The 17580-nt window shown below is 48.2% G+C and overlaps 2 protein-coding genes and 1 pseudogene across 2 annotated transcripts; 2 read left to right on the top strand and 1 right to left on the bottom strand.

Moving 5' to 3' along the window:
- Positions 1-5729: 5729 nt before the first annotated feature.
- On the bottom strand, positions 5730-6977 carry LOC120671610. Its single transcript, XM_039951996.1, has 2 exons — positions 6372-6977; positions 5730-6292 (listed from the first exon to the last, which is right to left on the bottom strand). Exons 1-2 carry the CDS (start codon positions 6812-6814, stop codon positions 5866-5868), a joined length of 870 nt encoding a protein of 289 aa, XP_039807930.1. The 5' UTR covers positions 6815-6977; the 3' UTR covers positions 5730-5865.
- A 4716-nt stretch (positions 6978-11693) lies between these two features.
- LOC120670680 (early nodulin-like protein 1) lies at positions 11694-12591 on the top strand. Its single transcript, XM_039950832.1, has 2 exons — positions 11694-11942; positions 12042-12591. The coding sequence occupies exons 1-2, from the start codon at positions 11744-11746 to the stop codon at positions 12587-12589; spliced, it is 747 nt and encodes a 248-aa protein (XP_039806766.1). The 5' UTR covers positions 11694-11743; the 3' UTR covers positions 12590-12591.
- Positions 12592-14731: 2140 nt separating this feature from the next.
- On the top strand, positions 14732-17085 carry LOC120670679 (annotated as a pseudogene).
- The last annotated feature ends 495 nt before the right edge of the window (positions 17086-17580 follow it).

Raw genomic sequence — 17580 nt, 5'->3', positions numbered from 1 at the left:
ATTGGCACCACCACCCATTCATTCCACATAAGTGCTCCATGTCTTAGTGATCTCTCTCGTCGAACATCCCTAAAATAAAATAAAGTCAGATTATGATTGCCCCAAAAAGAGAAAAGATGGCATGCCAAAGAAGCATGACCCAAAAAAAAAAGAGAGAGAGAGAAAGGGGTAGTCATGTCTCAAAAAAAAACAAAGAGACATAGGGATGATTCGAGAGAGAAAAGCCATTACCTCAAGGAGTAAGTCATCCATCCATCCATCCATCCACTCATACACTTGCACCTTTTGATCGAGATTGCATGACTTGTTTCTCCATGGATCCTCTCTTTGACTTTACAATAAATAGAATACAAGTGTGCCCTATTCTTATCCTACCTTGAGCTCCATAAAGGCTTGTAGTAGTAGGGAAGATCAAAGGCAGATACTGCCCTAGTAAGGAAATACAAGATGAGTGCCTCGAGAGAGTTATCCTGCGAGCTTTGCCATGTTTTTAAAATTCTTTCAAAAAAAAAGTATCTCCAGATGGATTGCGGATCTATGAACAAGTAAGTATCACTCTATGCACCGTTCTGACTTTCAACAGCCCAAGACAAGGAGATAGCTAAAAAGCCCCATGAAGGAGTAAGGTAATTGAGCAAAGGTATGCTAACCGACTTATTTAAGCTTATAGATGAATCCCTTTGCTTCAGACTATGACATGACAGGTAAGGTATGAGTCAAAGTTATTTTCTGATCAATAATCTGATTTGTCCTACTTTGCTCGGGACGATCATTTCCAGGCATCAACTTGATCAGAAAATCATCAGAGTTTGCATTTCTTACACGCATCCTTATCCAATAAAGTCCCTAAACCACACTTTACCTTTTAGAATATGCAAGTTGTGTTTTCAAGCTAATATGCAGGTTCCAAGCACACTTTGGCCCGATATAAAATCACAGAAATTATCAGAGCACCGATTCAGGCTCAGATGGACCAAAAGTGATGCAAGAACCCAATTCAAACAAGTCAAGACAGACCAACCCAAGTGTGGATCAGACAAAGAGGCCCAAGACAGCCCACCAGAAGAAGTTGGGGGCGGTTGGTGGCCCGGGCAGGCCGACCGACCTACCTGGTCGGCCGACCTGGCCCGTGGGCCCCACTACCTCAACCAGGGCACGTGGCGCTTCCCCATTGGTCCCCTACGTCGGTTGTGCTGGCTTCACCCCGTGGCTCCCTACTATAAATACAAGGGGGTGGAGAATAGGACACACACACACCACACACCACTCACCTCTCCTCTCTTGCATTCCTTGCATAGTCTTTAGGCTTAGTGGAGTTTAGGAGAAGTCTAGGAGTCATCGAGTCGCCGGTGTTGCTCGAGAGTCTGGTATGGGTTCATCTCTAGCTCTCTCTTGTAATATTCGGATGTTTGTAATAGAATTAGACTTTGGTTGCCGATATCTGCTTGAAGTATATTCTGAGTTATCGAGTATATGCTTCTTGTCAAGGTTGCGTTATCATTCTATGCTTGCATTGTATGATCGCCCTGTGCTAGAGATGGTTAGTCTTTTGTTCTTAGAACTCTATCAACTGTTCCAGTATTCGTATGATTGCTCTAGTGTGATGTCTGTCCATCCGGAGGGTGGGGGCTCCGCGCGAGACACTAGAGTATCCCTTACTAGTGTAGACATGGTGTCTAGATTAGCTAAGTGTTGCTGGATGTCAACTATACCCTCGGTTTGTAGAGGTAGCCTGCAGGTGGTGACAGCCATGTCCGAGCCTTTTAGTAATCCTCCACGTTCGGTATGGGGGTAGGAGGTACATAAAGTCGCCGGGGTGTACGGGCTCCTCCCGTCGCTTAGATAGCGATCTTCCTATTGTGTAGTTTAATCTCTAACGAGCTAACCAATGAGAAAGTGTAGATATAGCTAGCCTAGTTCAGCAGACTCGAGCTCTGACTTTTACCTTACTCCCGGCCTAAAGCATCTTTTATCTTTCTTTTATTTATTTATCCGAGAGTGTAGTTTGTATGTGTGTCACAGTACCTCCTACCATGTTATTATCTTACCCCTGTTTATGCATGAGAATATCCAATCTAGATAGAGTTCACCCACTAATCTATATATTCTCTCAATCATCGTCTTCCCTGCAGAAATATAAATGACATCCCGGTATACTCCCGGGTAAAATGCTTCAGTGGTATTCCGTGCGCTTGCGGATTTATTCGTGGTTCATGAAATACTGCCACCCCAAATTGGCGTCTGCGGGCGTCATCGCTGGTGATGTTGGTAGGCGCCAACACAGAGCCCCACTCTCTACACCACCTGACTTACAGTGATGTTGACCCTCCCCGTCGCCCTCACCAGCCGTACCCACCTCCAAATGAGGAGGCCAGCAGACTGTTCATTCAGCCGTTTTTGCCCGGGACACCGAGAGAACCAGACTGACTCACGCCGCTCGCCAAGACGATTCACCTAGCTCTATGGCAGAGTCTGCTCTATAGGATAGGGTACAATGAGGGGATTACATCTCTGCAGCAGTGGCTTCTGATTCACATCCTGACAGGCAGAGAGTTCGATATTGTAGATCTTTTTATCTGTGAGTTAGAGGAGGTGATCTATGACGGGATGATAGCTCACCGTCAGCAGCCGTTCGCACACTGGATCAGCTGGATCCTAGCTCAGCTCGGGGAGAACGCCCATATGGACGAACTGCAGCACTCCAGGACGAGCTTCAAGGAGTACTCACCACATGCAACTCGAGATGGCAGATGTGGCCCGAGGGGCCAGCGCCTAGCACAGAGGACTCTAGACGAGCATGCTGTGGCCGAGGGCAGAGTCCGAGACGAGGAGAGGGCTGCCGAGGACACCGCTTTGGACGAGGCAGAGGCGCAGCTCCCCGAGTTCTTGGCTGTGGACACAGACGACTCGGAGGACGACGAGGACTACACTCCGACTATTTCCGTCCCCCGAGCTGCTCACAATGACGAGGCAGGCACTTCACGTGGTTCGGCACCAGTGCCACCACCAGTTACAGCCGCCCAGGTGTCTCAGCCAGATACACTTGCAGCTCTTCTCCAGGCAGTTACAAAGGAGCAGCACTCATAGAGGGGGATACAGAACCGTTTGCTAGCAGAGCAGGCACGCCAGGCGGAGGCTCAGATACTCCTCTTCTAGGAGTTGAGGCAGCAGCAGACGTCCATCTTCCTCTGGCTGTTTTGGGACACTTTACCACCACCTGGGTCTGCCAGAGCCTCAGTTCCCTACTTCACAGTAGCTCCAGTTCAACCCGTCTGGCCCTCCTCCTCCGATCGGCGGATTTGTTCAGACACCTTTGGCCTCATACCCGATGTCACCACTTCTTCAGATCGGGGTGTTTGTGATGCCTTCTCCAGCACCAGCTCCAGAACAGCAGCAGTTTGGGATGACTACAGAGCAGCGGGACCTCTTTCAGTCACAGCAGCAGTTCCATCACGGCCTTCAACACTCGTCTGCTCAGTCTCTACCAGTCACAACTCTCACTTTCGAGCCGATTCGTCCGACAGTTGTTCATCCTTCCTCGGCGGACACTGTTCTAGTCTCGACAGCTCCTCTGACGGATTCCACCAGTGTCGTCACGGAGGCAGTCACATCTTCAGCTTAGCCTACCTCTTCTGCTCCTCCTTCGACGACTCCCGTCACGCCTACTGTCTCCTCGGACGACGACCCCGACCGCTTCATCACCGCACCCAGCCAGTCGACAACGCGTTCTCCACCCCAGGAGTAGCTTCGCCTTCCTTTTTGGTGCTTTGTTGCCTAAGGGGGAGATAGATAGGGGGAGTAGAGATAGGGGAGCAGGGGGTTTGTGGCGTGTTTTGGCTCTTCATTGCTTTTGATGTATCAGACATGTCATTTGGATATTGTGTATGCTCTTGTGTTGACATGTCTATACATGTGCTTTTATTTCAGTTATTGCATGCTTGTTCAGTTCCTTGTTTATCTTGTATCTTGCATGTGTTGTAGCGCTTTCAATTTCATATTTCGCTGTCTCTACTTTGTGTTGTCATCAATCACCAAAAAGGAGGAGATTGAAGCGCATCTAGGCCCGTAGATGCAATCGGTAAGTTTCGGTGATTAATGACGACCGTATGCGACTAACGTGTATTTTGAAGGAAATAATCTTTGAGAGTTAAGTCTCATATGAAATGTGAAAGGGGACCCCTCAAAATTCATGATCAATCGATTCACGGACTCAATTTTCAAGATCAAGGACTATTCTAGATTCAAGTGTCACAAGGAGATGAAGGACACTTAATTTAGTTTGAGTTTTATAGAGTTAAGTTAGTGATCGTATTATTAAGAGGGGTTCTTGGGTTAGTAGCTTGACTCGAAATGATCTGGCCTTAGAAACAATGCACACTTGCTCAATTCAGTCCAAGACGGCTCAAAAGAAGTCCAGAAAATACTTGGAAGAACAAAAGCTCAAAGAATGAATCAACTCCAACTCATTCTAGTCGAAAACAGCAAAACACAGTTGCACCGGTTACACCGGTGGGACAGCACCGGTGCATCCGATGCCAACCGGTTGCACCGGTGCCTCACCACCGGTCTAACTGGACAGTGGCATCTGGGATCAAGCAAAACATATTAGTTGCACCGGATACACCGGTGACCCCATGACAAAGCACCGGTCTATACACATTGTCATCACTCAGAGAGCATATTTTCGGGCATGGGAAGTTCTCTTCCGTACCGGTTACACAGGTGGCTTGATTTTGGACCACCGGTGCATTCACAGTGGCATTGATCAGAGGCTTTGCAGTGGCAGTGAAGAAAATTCTTCAGCACCGGTTACACCGGTGCCGCACCTTAGCAGGCACCGGCGCATTGCTGTTAGACTGTCACTGATTCAGATGTCAACGGCTACTATTTGGATTCAGTGTGACCGGATACACCGGTGTTATGGTTTTAGTCTATCCGGTGCCTACGACTTTTGTGCAGATTGTTCCCAACGGCTAGAGGTGCCTCTCCACTCTATATAAGTCGACCCCCTGGCTCATTTATGATGTTTTTGATGCATTGAATACCTGAGGCCACCCTAGAGAAGAAGAGAGAAGTGTTTGGAGCCATTGAATGAAGATCTAGTGATTGCAATTTGCAAGTGATCCAACTTGAAGAAATCAATCATTCCTTGAGTAGCAAGTGTGCTAGTGCTTAGGGTCATCTCAGTGAGGGTCAAGTGAAGCCTTGAGAGCTTGTTACTCTTGGTGTTTGACGGCACCTAGACGATCTTGGTGATCGGGTGACTCTTGGTGAGCTCTTGGAGATTGTGGGAGCCCCAAGATAAGGAGATTGTACATAGTGTGAAGCTCCCCATTTCGGAGATGAAGAAAGAGCATTCTTAGTGAAGATTTGCTTCTTGGTGATGCAAGGGAGCGATACCCTTAGTGGGTGCTCCAATGTGGATTAGGGGGGAGCGTCAACTCCTCGATACCACGGAAAAATATCCGATTGTCTCGTGTTTCCCTCATTTCCTTTACTAGCATTTCTTATCTATAAAGTTTGTTTTTGTGCTTCCTTGGTTGCTCATTGCCTAGATTTACTACTTGCTAGTTTACTCTGTTGCATATTTGTTAGTGTGATCTTTTTTAAAGATGATGAACATGTTAGTGTTTTATCCTACCTAGTTTGATTATGCTAGTGTGCTCTATTTGATATAATCAAATTCGTAGATTAGACAACACTAGTCTAGGATAAGGACTTAATAAAAATTTGAAAAAATCCCAATTCAATCCCCTTCTTAGACCTCGATCTTTTCAGAAATGAAGGTAGTACACATCATAATTAAGACGACAACCGCACGATTGAATGGAATTGTGCTAACTAAAGTCAACGAGCAAATCGTGGTCACTCCTCTGCTCCGACGACCAATCCTACCGACCGCGGCGGCGCCGACTTGGTCCGGCCGATGTCCGCCCGCGGCCTGGCCGTGTCGAGGATGTCGTGCGGCACGGGCAGCGCGCCTCCCTGGGCCGCCTTGTGGACGAAGGGCACGTGCACGACGAGGCCCCAGAGCTTGGGCAGGAACTGCGCCGTGTAGACGACGTAGAGGAAGACGACGACGGTGAGGACGATGATGTAGATGGAGGAGGAGACCTCGCGGGTGCAGCCAGCGATGTAGGCGCCCATGAGCCCAGCCATGTCGAGCACCACGATGATCTCCAGCGCCTCCACCTTGGCCTCCGAGTGGTAGAAGGACTCGTTCATGAGCAGGACGATGATGACCACCGACGTCACGAACGCCGTCGAGTTGAAGTAGAAGAACACCGTGTACCTGCAGCAGGAAGATAGATTAAGCCCAAAGAATGTTTGTAATGGCAGCCAATGGAAGAAATGATTACAATTATTCTGACCGCTTGGGGAACTTTGACTGGAGCACGGGCGTGCCGGCGACGTTGCCCTGGGGGTCGTCCTGCTGCCAGAAGCCGCCGGGCGGGTTGAGCCCGGCCTGGTAGGTGACGGAGGCGGCGAGCACGGCGAGCACCATGAGCCAGCCGCGCATCTCCTTGAGCCACTTCTCCCGCTTCTTGCCAGGGTCGTCGACCACCACGGGCCACTTGTGGTGGTGCGTGTACAGCACGCCGGTGTACGCCGGCGGCAGCGCGGCGGCAGCAGAAGAACCAGCCGGGGCGGCGCCGTCGGCGGGGACGGCGACGATGGGCGAGATAAGCACGGGGACGGGCCTGGCACTGGCCGGGGGCGGCGGCGCCCCGTCCTCGGCCACGTCGCCGCAGGCGGCGCCCGGAGGTGGCGAGGAGACAGGACGATCCACGGGGATCTGCACGGACATGGACATGGTGGGTGGAAGTGAAATTGGGCGAGATGGTTCTTGGGAGTTTTGATGATCCCTTTTGGTTGTGCGGTCCCTCCGAGCAGTTGACCTACCTAGATCATCATGCACTGATGTGTTCGAGCACTAGTGAAGACTAAAAGGCGGCCGGGGTCAGGTCTTTGTCGTGGATGGGGGTGGGACTGTGAAGAGCACCGGAGGCCGGAGGGAGGGGAGCCTCTCACGTTCGCGATTGACCAATAGCAACAGATGGGCTTGTTTTGGTTTGGCGCTACAAACCTAGCGCTAGAACAGAATTTTTCCTGCACGAAGGACTGAATAAAGTCTATTTGTAAAAAAATTTAGAGATGGGTGTAATTTTTCGTGACGAATCTAATGACGTTAATTAACCGCTGATTTGCTGCAGTTATGTTACAGTAACCATTCTCTAATCGCGCGTCAAAAGCCTCATTAGATTCTTTAGGGTCACTAGCGCGGGGGTTTTGAAGATGGTTTTGTAAACAGACTTTATTTGACACTGTAATTAGCAGTCAAACTGTCACTATTCACTAGCACGCTGCAAATCAAACGGGACCAGACAAACCCTGCTCCACTGCCCAGACCACTTCACTTCAGTTCACCCACTTTTCTGCAATAGTTTACTCCATCTTGATTGGCGCGACTACCCAAGAAGCAAAGAAAAATAGTGGAGTCTAGGCCTTTCCATCGGTTTTTTAGTCCCTATCACATTAATACAAATCTTATTATTTAAAAGTATTAAATAAAAAAATTTTATAAAATTTTTTTGACAGATGGGTGCTAATTTGTGAGATGAATCTAATGAGTTTAATTAATATATGATTTGCTACAATGATGCTACAGTAACCATCCGTTAATTACGAATTAATATATCTTATTAGATTCGTCTCGCAATTTAACCCAAGTCTCTGTAGTTAATTTTGTAATCATATTTTATTTAATATTAATAAATATTAAGATTTTTTTATATGACATAGTTTAAAATTTAGCCCATGAAACCAAACAACTCCTACCGATTATACCATACCTGGTACACTGCGTAGATCCATGTATCTTCTTATTACATGTATTTTCTTACGTAGGTCCACGTGACGTCAGCAGCGGCAAACAATGGTACTACCGTACTAGTGGTAGTACACATTTGCACACAGTGGCTTTACGCTAGGATCCTAGCGCCCCTCTTTCTAGCCCCTCATAAAAGACCAAATAAAGTCTATTTACAATTTTTTTTAGAAATGGGTGTAACTTTTCGCGATGAATCTAATGACGGAAATTAATCGATGATTTGCTACAGTGATACTACAGTAACCATCCTCTAATCGCGCGGCAAAGATCTCATTAAATTCTTCAGAGTCACTAGCATGGGGTTCTGAAGTTAGTTTTGTAAATTAACTTTATTTAATACCATAATTAGCTATCAAAATATCACTATTTAATAACACACTGCAAATCAAACGGGCCAGTGTGTAATATTATTGGGACGATGAGGGCTCGTGGTACTGACAAACTGGCACTAACAATGAATGTTGCTGAGGCTTGCGCACGCAGCTCGCAACTTGCAAGACGGAGCTAGATTCAGTGACTTTCCTCTGGCAAGTCACGGTGTAACTGGCGCCCAACTATCCGCCGTCCGCAGTCCATCAAACGCTCCAGATGAATTCAAAGCATCTGACTCAAAGGTCCCACACAACCACGCACGCAGCTGAGTCTCATCTTCCTTGCTTTCTCCGCCGAGCCAGTTACGCCACGCGGACGGCGGCGGACTGGCCGCCGCATTTGCCTCAGTCTCTGCGCACTCCTCTCCGCCTCAACGAGTCAGCGACCTACGCCGCGACGTCACGCTGCTCAACCTTCCTCATGCCGGACCTCCCGCCCCCGCGCTCCTCAGTCCTCATCCCGTACAACCTCCTCCACTCCGCCTGCCGTGCTGGCGACCTCCGCCTCGCCTCCGGCCTCCTCCTCCCACGCGCTCACCTTCCTGCCGCTCATGGAGGATGACGCCGTGGCCCCGGACCTCATTCTCTTCTCCAACCTCATCCACCTCGCTTCCGCAGCGGCGCCTCGCCCAAGGAGCAGAGCAGAGCAGCATCCTCCCGCATCCATGGCGTTGCTCAACACCAACGTGCGGGCCAACAGCGACGGCAAGAAGGAGCAGCAGTTCTACCTCTGGTTCGACCCGGCCGCCGACAATTTGGTTCTTGGATTTGACGGAGACGGTGGCTTTAGCCTGGAAAGCTTCGGGTGGGGATTGTTGAAGAATGTTGGCCTGCTTGGTCGATTGTGCCATGCCGCTCAGGTTTTTGGAGAAAGAAACGAGTAGGAAAAATGGAGCAAGCACGAGCTGCGGTGACGCTGGCAGTGGAGCAGCGCCGGCTGTGTGGATGGTGGCGACGGGTGGCCTCGGCGTCGCCAGTCCCCGCCCCGGCGCGGGACCTCCGGCTGTTGCGCGGAGAAGACGCGCCGCGGTTCCTTATGTCCGTGGGTCCGTTGGGCGACAGTCGTTCGATTCATATTTTACGGTGGATGCATAGCCGCCAGTTATGCCGTGACTTGCAGGCAAGTCACTGAATCTGAGTCCTTGCAAGACGGGGTGATGAGATGCCGTTCCTCTATGCAGTAATGCCCTGACATGGGTGGGGCGGTTCGGATGAGTCTCCGCTGGTCAGCGGGACTCGGGCCACACGTCTGTGGGCTTCATGGGAGCGTGGCTCACACGTCTGCCACAATTTCCCGCTGACTTAAAGTCAGCGGATCCGGTTCCGGGTGGTTCACGGACATGGTGGACAGCTACCTGTGAATTTAATACTTTTTTTCAGTTCGATGAAGTAGACGTATAAGGTTCCCAAATGCTAAAGTTGCCACCACGGCTCATACGAAACAAGAAGTTTCGCAAAATACGCTATAATACCATTATATTCATTTAGTTTCTCTCTAATCTCATACCTGAATGTGCCGGCGGGGAGGGTTGGAAGTTTGGAATAGTGCGGACCCGCTCCCACCGTCATTGATACTCACTCCAGATTGTAAGTTGTTTTGTTTTTTTATATACATAGCATTTGTTATGCATCTAAATATACACTACATCTAATAAATATATAGAAAAATTATGTATGAAGAAAACCTAAAAAGATATGTAATTGGAACTGAGAGAGTACGTTCCTTATACTTCCCTAATTCCATTCGTTGTGTTCGCTTGGCTGTGGCTGGTCGCTGGTGCTGATTTGTTATGAGAGAATAGTACTACTGACTAGCTGTTAGCTAGTGGCTGGTGCTGATTTAGTATGAGAGAACAGTACTACTAGTTGATTGGCCGACAAGCTAAACAAACACAACGATTAGCATATTTGCCCCACCATGTATATGTCCATCACAAACTCACTCATCGGCTCATCACTCCACGTCTCCGCTTGTTGCCCTGCTGGTCCAACCAGTTCCCACAAACCCTCTAGGCCAGCTGCCCCCACGGACATGATGAACCACCATCTCGAGTTAAATCGTCCAAACCTTAATCATTGATCTTCTTTGTCTTGGTGGATCTGGATCCTATCTGATTTAGCAGCGATAGATTACTATAGCAAACTTTGACCATCAATTAGCGATATTAAATAAAGATAGTTTATAAAATTAACTCCACAATCCCTACGCTACTTCGCGAGACAAATCTAATGAGACATTTGACCGCATAATTAGAAGATTGTTACTGTAGTATTATTGTAGCAAATCATTGATTAATTAGGTTTATTATATTCATTGCACAAAGTTGCATTCATATGTGAAAAAAATTGCAAATAAAATTCGTTTAATACTCTATGCATGCAAGATTCTTTTCTAGCCCTAGGTGTGCTAGGGTGAACCAAGGCTCTGAATAGCGTCAAGCTACTTAGCAACACACATGGTCTCTATATGATTTTCACTACCTGTGGCGGCGTGGGGAAAAAAAGTACCGGCAAGCTCCAATGCCATATTTGGTGCATGGCTTATTATGTCTGTGTTCTATAACGTTTCATTCTTTTCCAGAATTTTTACAATGGAGGCCTACCTTTACATGACGGTTTCCATAGATCTAAACGAGATCTAGATGACTAAAACTTAGTGCATACATGTTTTGATCTATGGACTAAATTTTAGATCGGATATACATGCAACTATTCGTTTTCCCTTGGATTTTCCTGCCGCTGTTCCCGCATGAGCATAGTGAGTGATAGTTTGAAATTTTCATAGTTTATTGGTTGGTTTAGCTTGAATTAGATGGATTTTGATGACTAATGAACTACACTTTAGTTGCATAATATATTAGTTTACCTGTTTGGATCACCCAATGGACTTAATTTTAGATGAGCCTAAAAGAACTAAGCTAAATGCTTGTGTTATGCGTAATTCACATTCATCTGTTTTTTTTAAAGGTAAATTCACATTCATCTGTTGCTCGTCTCCGAATTCCATTGTTTTTAGTTTCGCTGTGCGTGGATTGGTGAAACGCCGGCCCAACCTCCGCTTGAAAACCACATACATAAAGGCCATAACCTCCAATTTAGCCCACGCAGAAGCCTTTCGAGCCCAGCAGCCCCGGCTCTGCATCTGAGCCCTGTTTAACCGACAGCCCACTCAGTTTTCTCTCACAGTGACAGTCACAGCACATCCAGTTCCTCCAAACCAAACGCAAAGTGCTGCCACGTGCACGTTCAACTCCACATCTCTGACCAAGCCAAGTCACCCGCGAACCCGCGCAGCCGATCCCCACACTCCCCCTCTGAGTCCCCCTCCCTACATAAACCGGCCTCCCGCAGATAGAGCCCACGCTGATCCGATCGCGAGAGGCGAAGCGCTGCGTCCTGCGTGCGTGCCATCCGTCATCGCACTTCGTCGATCGAGAAGCGGCAGCTCGATCGCGACGCGGTCGGCGGCGTTAGCGGGGCCATGGGCGGCGGCGTCGCGTTCCCGGCTGTCGTCGTCGCCTGCGCCGCCGTCTTCCTCGTGGGCACTGCGTCGGCGTCCTGGCACGCGCAGGTGTTCGAGGTCGGCGGCGCGAGAGGGTGGGAGAAGCCGGCGGCGCCCAGCGACGAGAGCTACGACCACTGGGCCGCGAGGAACCGCTTCCACGTCGGCGACTTCCTCCGTAAGCGCAGCACCGAATCACCGATAGATCGTCGCACTCATATGATCACATTCGCCGGCGGTGCTGATCCGATCCGATCCGTGCCCGCATCATCTGCAGACTTCAAGTACGACATGAACGACTCGGTGCTGGTGGTCACCCGCGACGACTACAAGCTCTGCGGCGCCTCCAGGCCGGCGCAGCGGTTCGACGGCGGGGACACCAGGTTCTGCCTCGACCACGGCGGCTCCTGCTACTTCATCAGCGGCGCGCCGGGCCACTGCCAGGCGGGCCAGCGGATGATGCTGCGCGTCCTGGAGCAAGGGCGGCAGGAGGGCGGCGGCGATCCCGCCCCGCCCGCGGAGGCGCCCGACGACGCCATGGCGCCCGGCGGCGAGGACGAAGGCGGCTCGTACGAGCCGTCGCCCGGCTCCGGCTCCGGCAGCGGTGGCGGGTCGTCGAAGCCGGGGCACGGAGGCGGCGGTTCCGGCTTGGGGTCGGGGTCGGCGTCCACGCTGCCGCCGCGCGCGGTGGCAGGCGCTGGTGGGAACGAGACCAATGGCGCTGCGCCAGCGCGTGCACCATCCTCGTTTGGTGGTTGCTACCGTTACCGTCACGTCGTTTGGGCGGTTGCTCTTGATGCCATGCTGCTATTCCTGGCCGCTTGACTTGATTCGCGCACTGCTTATGGTAATGTTAGGAAATATAGCGAAATTACGAGATGCAGGCCCGTTTATTTCCCACTCCATAAACCCCGTAAACATAAAAAAATCATCACATCGAATATTTCGACACATGCATGGAGTACTAAATGAAGTCTATTTACAAAACTTTTTGCATAGATGGGTTGTAAATCACGAGACGAATCTAATGAGCCTACTTAATCCATGATTTTGCAACAGTGATGCTACAATAACCATCCGCTAATTATTGATTAATCATGGATTATTTATCATCATTAGATTCGTCTCGCGATTTACAACACATCTATGTAAAAAGTTTTGTAAATAGACTTCATTTAGTACTTCAAATTAATAAGATTCCAACAAAAAAAAATTGCTCTTGAACTAAACTGGGCCGTAGTTTTGTTTGTTCGTTGAATCAGTGGCTGACCTGATAATTTCACTAAATCTTATGGGAAAATACTGTTCAGCCATATAGTCCACATCCTTGGCTGGATTTGTGTAACCGTCATGATTCCTTATGTGAAGCATTACATTTTAGAGATGTCGGATTAATCATCTACGCTAAAATATTTACATGATCCGAGGAAAACACTATGCTAATGTTTAGATGATGGAAAAATATTTTCAACCTTTTCTTTAAAAAAAGACAAACAATTATTTTTATCTTTCGTCCAACTGACAAAAGAATCATAATATATGTCTACTTTAGAACATCATTGCAAATGTCATACTCGATGATTTATGTTATATTTGTTTAATTTCATCAAAATAACAATTTATTTTTTATACTTTATTACGTGGCTTGGCAGATGCCATCAAAATTCTTTTTTCCCTCCTTCGTATTGTCCTAAACCAAGATATTTCTCTTAGCCGTACCTACTTCAATTATGCAAGTATAATTTTTTCATATTTCTAATCAAAATAGTTTGATCAACAGTTAAAACTTCTAATCCAAACATTTTGATCCAACACACCATGTTTCTTGATTAAAGGAGATAAGTTATAAAATCATTTTTGAGTCTTTGTTATTTGCTACTGTATATAGAAGAAGAAAGTCTCACTCCAACATATCAAAAATTTCAATCACCTTCTCTTTAATCAATCAATAGAAATTAAAAACAGCTTGTTGAGTATGCGTCTTCTTACTCGATTTGGGGCTTGTTAGCGCCCGGACGTCCGATGGGAACTTTTTCCGTCGGACGCTCCGTCAGACCAACGCAACATCGAATAATAACATTCGCAACATAGAAAAAAATATTTACAACATAGAAAACCATTATTTGCAACATCAAAAAATATTGAAAAAAATGTTAACCATCCATTGATAATAGGAAAACACCTACCGCAACATCTGTTTCATATTACATGGGACATTTAAATCTCTCGTTGAAGACGCAACATACAAACTAAACACTTGCAACATCTAAATAAAACACTTGCAACAAAATGCAACACCTCGTCTAACTTTGCTTTTGCAACATCCGCTCAAAATACTTGCAACATTTCAAAATCTCTACTACAATATCGTAAGATATCTATTGCCACGTGACCATTCAGACGTTTAGGTCATTTTCAACCTCCCGGAGCTGCTCGCCATGGCCGCCGCCCAGAGCTCCTCCGGCGGCCGACGCGGCATACCCCTGGCGCGGGACAGCGACCAGGGCGAGGGGAGGTGCGGGGGAGCGGCGGCCCAGCCCCACCACCGAGCAGCCGTCCGGAGCTGCTCCCATGTCGTGCTTGCCTGGAAGAAGCCGAACTCCTTACCAGCATCGAGAATGGCTCGGCAGACATTGTGGTGACTGCTGGACATGTCGATGACCGACAGGCCGGCAGAGACACGGCGGTAGAGGCATCCGGCGCCCGACGGGAGGCCGGAGCTCCCGCGGCCGTCCTCGCGCGCGGGCGTGCTTGCCGCCCCGGAGCTCCCGCACGGTGCTCCTCGAGGGGATTGGTGAGCAACCATGGCTAGAGGGAGAGGCATCGAATGGGAGACGATAACGGAGAAGACATGTGCGGTGCCGGAGGGAAAAAGGTCAAGGGATTAGATATTTTGTTGCATGCGCTGACTAGTCAGCGTCCGATCCGTCGGACGTATGACTTCTAGCATTTCCGTTTGCGTAAAATAGTGGCCTGTATTCATCAGTCGCTCGCGCTGGTGCCTTGTCTTCCGCCTCCGCAGCTCCGTGCCCCCCTGTCCCGCCGCACGGCCTCGCCGCCTCCACCCCTCCCTTCACCGCCGCACCGCCAATGGCTTCGCGCCTCCGCCTCGTCGCCCCGACCCTAGGCTCCGTCCCTAAACCCGGCGTCTCCGGAAAGGCGGAGGGGGAACGAGAGGGAGAGGCGAAGCGGCCGGAGCCGCCGCGGCGGGAGGTGACGGACCTGGGCGGCGGCAGCGTGGTGGTGCACGTCCCGCGGTTCGTGGCCCGCGACAAGGCGTGGGAGTGGTTCGACTGCCTCGACAGGACCATCCCCTGGAGGCGCCCCGACATCCGCATCTTCGGCCGCTTCGGCCCCCAGGTCCGCGCCGTCTCGGTTAGCCATTTCTTCAGTTCAGCCGCGTTCGGTGCTCTCTTGGGCAAATTGTAGCCCTACTGTTGTATTGGCGAAATGATCAGGTGCTAATAGGGGAGGGGGGGTGGTGGGCAAACCCCCTTAGGCCGTCAGGCGTGGTGCCCGATTGAGAATTTTGCATTTAGGCATTGCGGCATTGATCCGGCTTTGGGAAACCAATGTATGTCGTTTCAGTGTAGCATTGGGTTACAGTGTCTTTAGCAATTTAGCTATAAAATCCTGATCATATGTTGGGCTCCAGGTCGTGCCACGCCATATGGTTTAGATAATAGATGTGCCTTCCAGGATTCCTGGGTTAGGGAATTGGAAATTTTTGCTTCGAAATTTCTCTTAACTATGTGAACTTCTTGCAATGGAAGTAAAATAGATGAAAACCATGGGGTTTGAGCAACCAAAAACTAGGATGACCGAAATCTCTGAAAACAGCATAATTCATCATTATGTCATAGTTCAACAAACAAAAAATTACACCAGTTCCGAGCAGGGACTCAAACTTGTAGTCAGTAGTGTGAAGCAGTAGTGGACAAGCTGAGATGTGGTTGGGAGAGGCTAAGTGTGCTCTTATGTATCGCCGCTGCAACAGAAGTCTCCAGTGCTACAGTCTAGATGTAACTTGCTGGGAAGTCACTGGTTAACTTTAGCCCCTCTCTTGACCGTCCGATCAGGAAATAGCGACCAGATCTACAATGCTCAAGTTAAGCAATGACTTGATGAAGGTAAGTCACTGAATCCTTCTCCCACGCTGAGCTGTGGTTGAGAGAGACTAAGGGTAAAGCTCATATGTATCGCCAATGCAACAGAAGTCTCCAGTGCTACAGTTAAGGGTGGGGTCCCTTACCAATCGTATTAGGGCATTTTGATATTTGTTACGTAAACTGGTTGATAAACTGGACGTCTTCATCTGGCACAAGAGATGGTTGATAAACTGGAGCTCTAATGTAAATGTGTAATTTGGTAGAAAGCTGCTAATCCAAATACCTTTTCCTCTTGCTTTTTCTGCAGCCTAGAGATATGTGCTATGTTGCAGATGAAGGGCTAACAGATCTGAAATACAGTGGTCATCAAGCTGATGCACATTCTTGGGATGAATTCCCTGTGCTCAAGGACATCTTGAAAGAGGTAAGGAGTGTTCCGTCGTATTGTTAGTTTGTATTTGAAAACCAGACAGTAGGAACATTGCGAAATATCAGCATTCAATGTTTGTAGTGATTCGCTGATACATTAATCTTCATTAGGTGCTTGAAGCCCTTCCGGGGAGCTATTTTAACAGCGTGCTCCTGAACAGATACAAGACCGGTTCAGACTACGTTTCATGGCATGCTGACGATGAGGCACTCTACGGACCAACTCCAGAGATAGCATCTGTCAGCTTTGGGTGTGAACGTGACTTCGTTCTTAGGAAAAAGCCTACCAAATCACAAGGTACCTTCTGTTTTGTGATTTTTGCTCATTGCCGACCAGGCATTGATTCGGTCTAAACATCTACCAGCCACTTCTGGATCTGGACAAGCTGCTCGAAAGCGGTGCAAAGTCGATGCTCCTCAACAGCAGCATTCTTTCCTTCTGAAGCATGGCTCGCTGCTTGTGATGAGAGGCTACACCCAGCGGACTGCAGCACTCTGTTCCGAAGCGAGCCAAAGCAAGCTCAACAAGGATCAATCTGACTTTCCGGCATGTACTGACCTAAACAAGACAGTTTTTTTTTTCTTTTGAGAGGATAAACAAGTCCTGCTGAGTCCAAGTTTTGTGGCTCTTGCTCAGTTCAACTTTTGGGGCAAGTTTGTGCGCGTTTATATCGTGTAGTAAGTAGTATCTGCTCGCTGGCCTTCGCGCTAGGCGGGAACGCGCATATCTGCGTAAAAAACAAATTGTTGCAACCATAATAAGGTCGTGCGCGTTCGATCAAACGGATGTCAGCTTCTCACGCGGCATGCATAGCTTCCTATGTTCAAAATCATTGCTTCAACAAAAGCCCAAGCCTACTAAATATCAATGGCATCAAAATGTAATTGTGAACTAGACAGTGCATCAGTTTCCGAATCAATTTTGTTTTGGTCTGTTCAATCTCAATCTCCTATATCAAGCACAGCTTTACTATCGATGCCTCATCAACTGTTAGGCAACTTTAAAAATACACAAGGGCCTTGTTTAGTTGCAAAATTCCAAATCTATCACATCCAAAAAATATCTTACATGCATAGAATATTAAATCTAAACGAGGTAAAAAATAAATTACATAGTTTGCTTATAAATTGCTAGACGAATCTAATGAGCCTAACTAGATTATGATTAGACACTAAATTACTACAGTAATTGCTATAATACACATGTTCTAATGATAAATTAATTAGACTCATTAGATTCGTCTTGTAGTTTACAGATGAGTTCTATAATTAATTTTG

The sequence above is a fragment of the Panicum virgatum genome, chromosome 4N, assembly GCF_016808335.1.
Source record: "Panicum virgatum strain AP13 chromosome 4N, P.virgatum_v5, whole genome shotgun sequence".
NCBI lineage: Eukaryota > Viridiplantae > Streptophyta > Magnoliopsida > Poales > Poaceae > Panicum > Panicum virgatum.
This window is presented reverse-complemented; position numbering and strand designations above follow the sequence as displayed.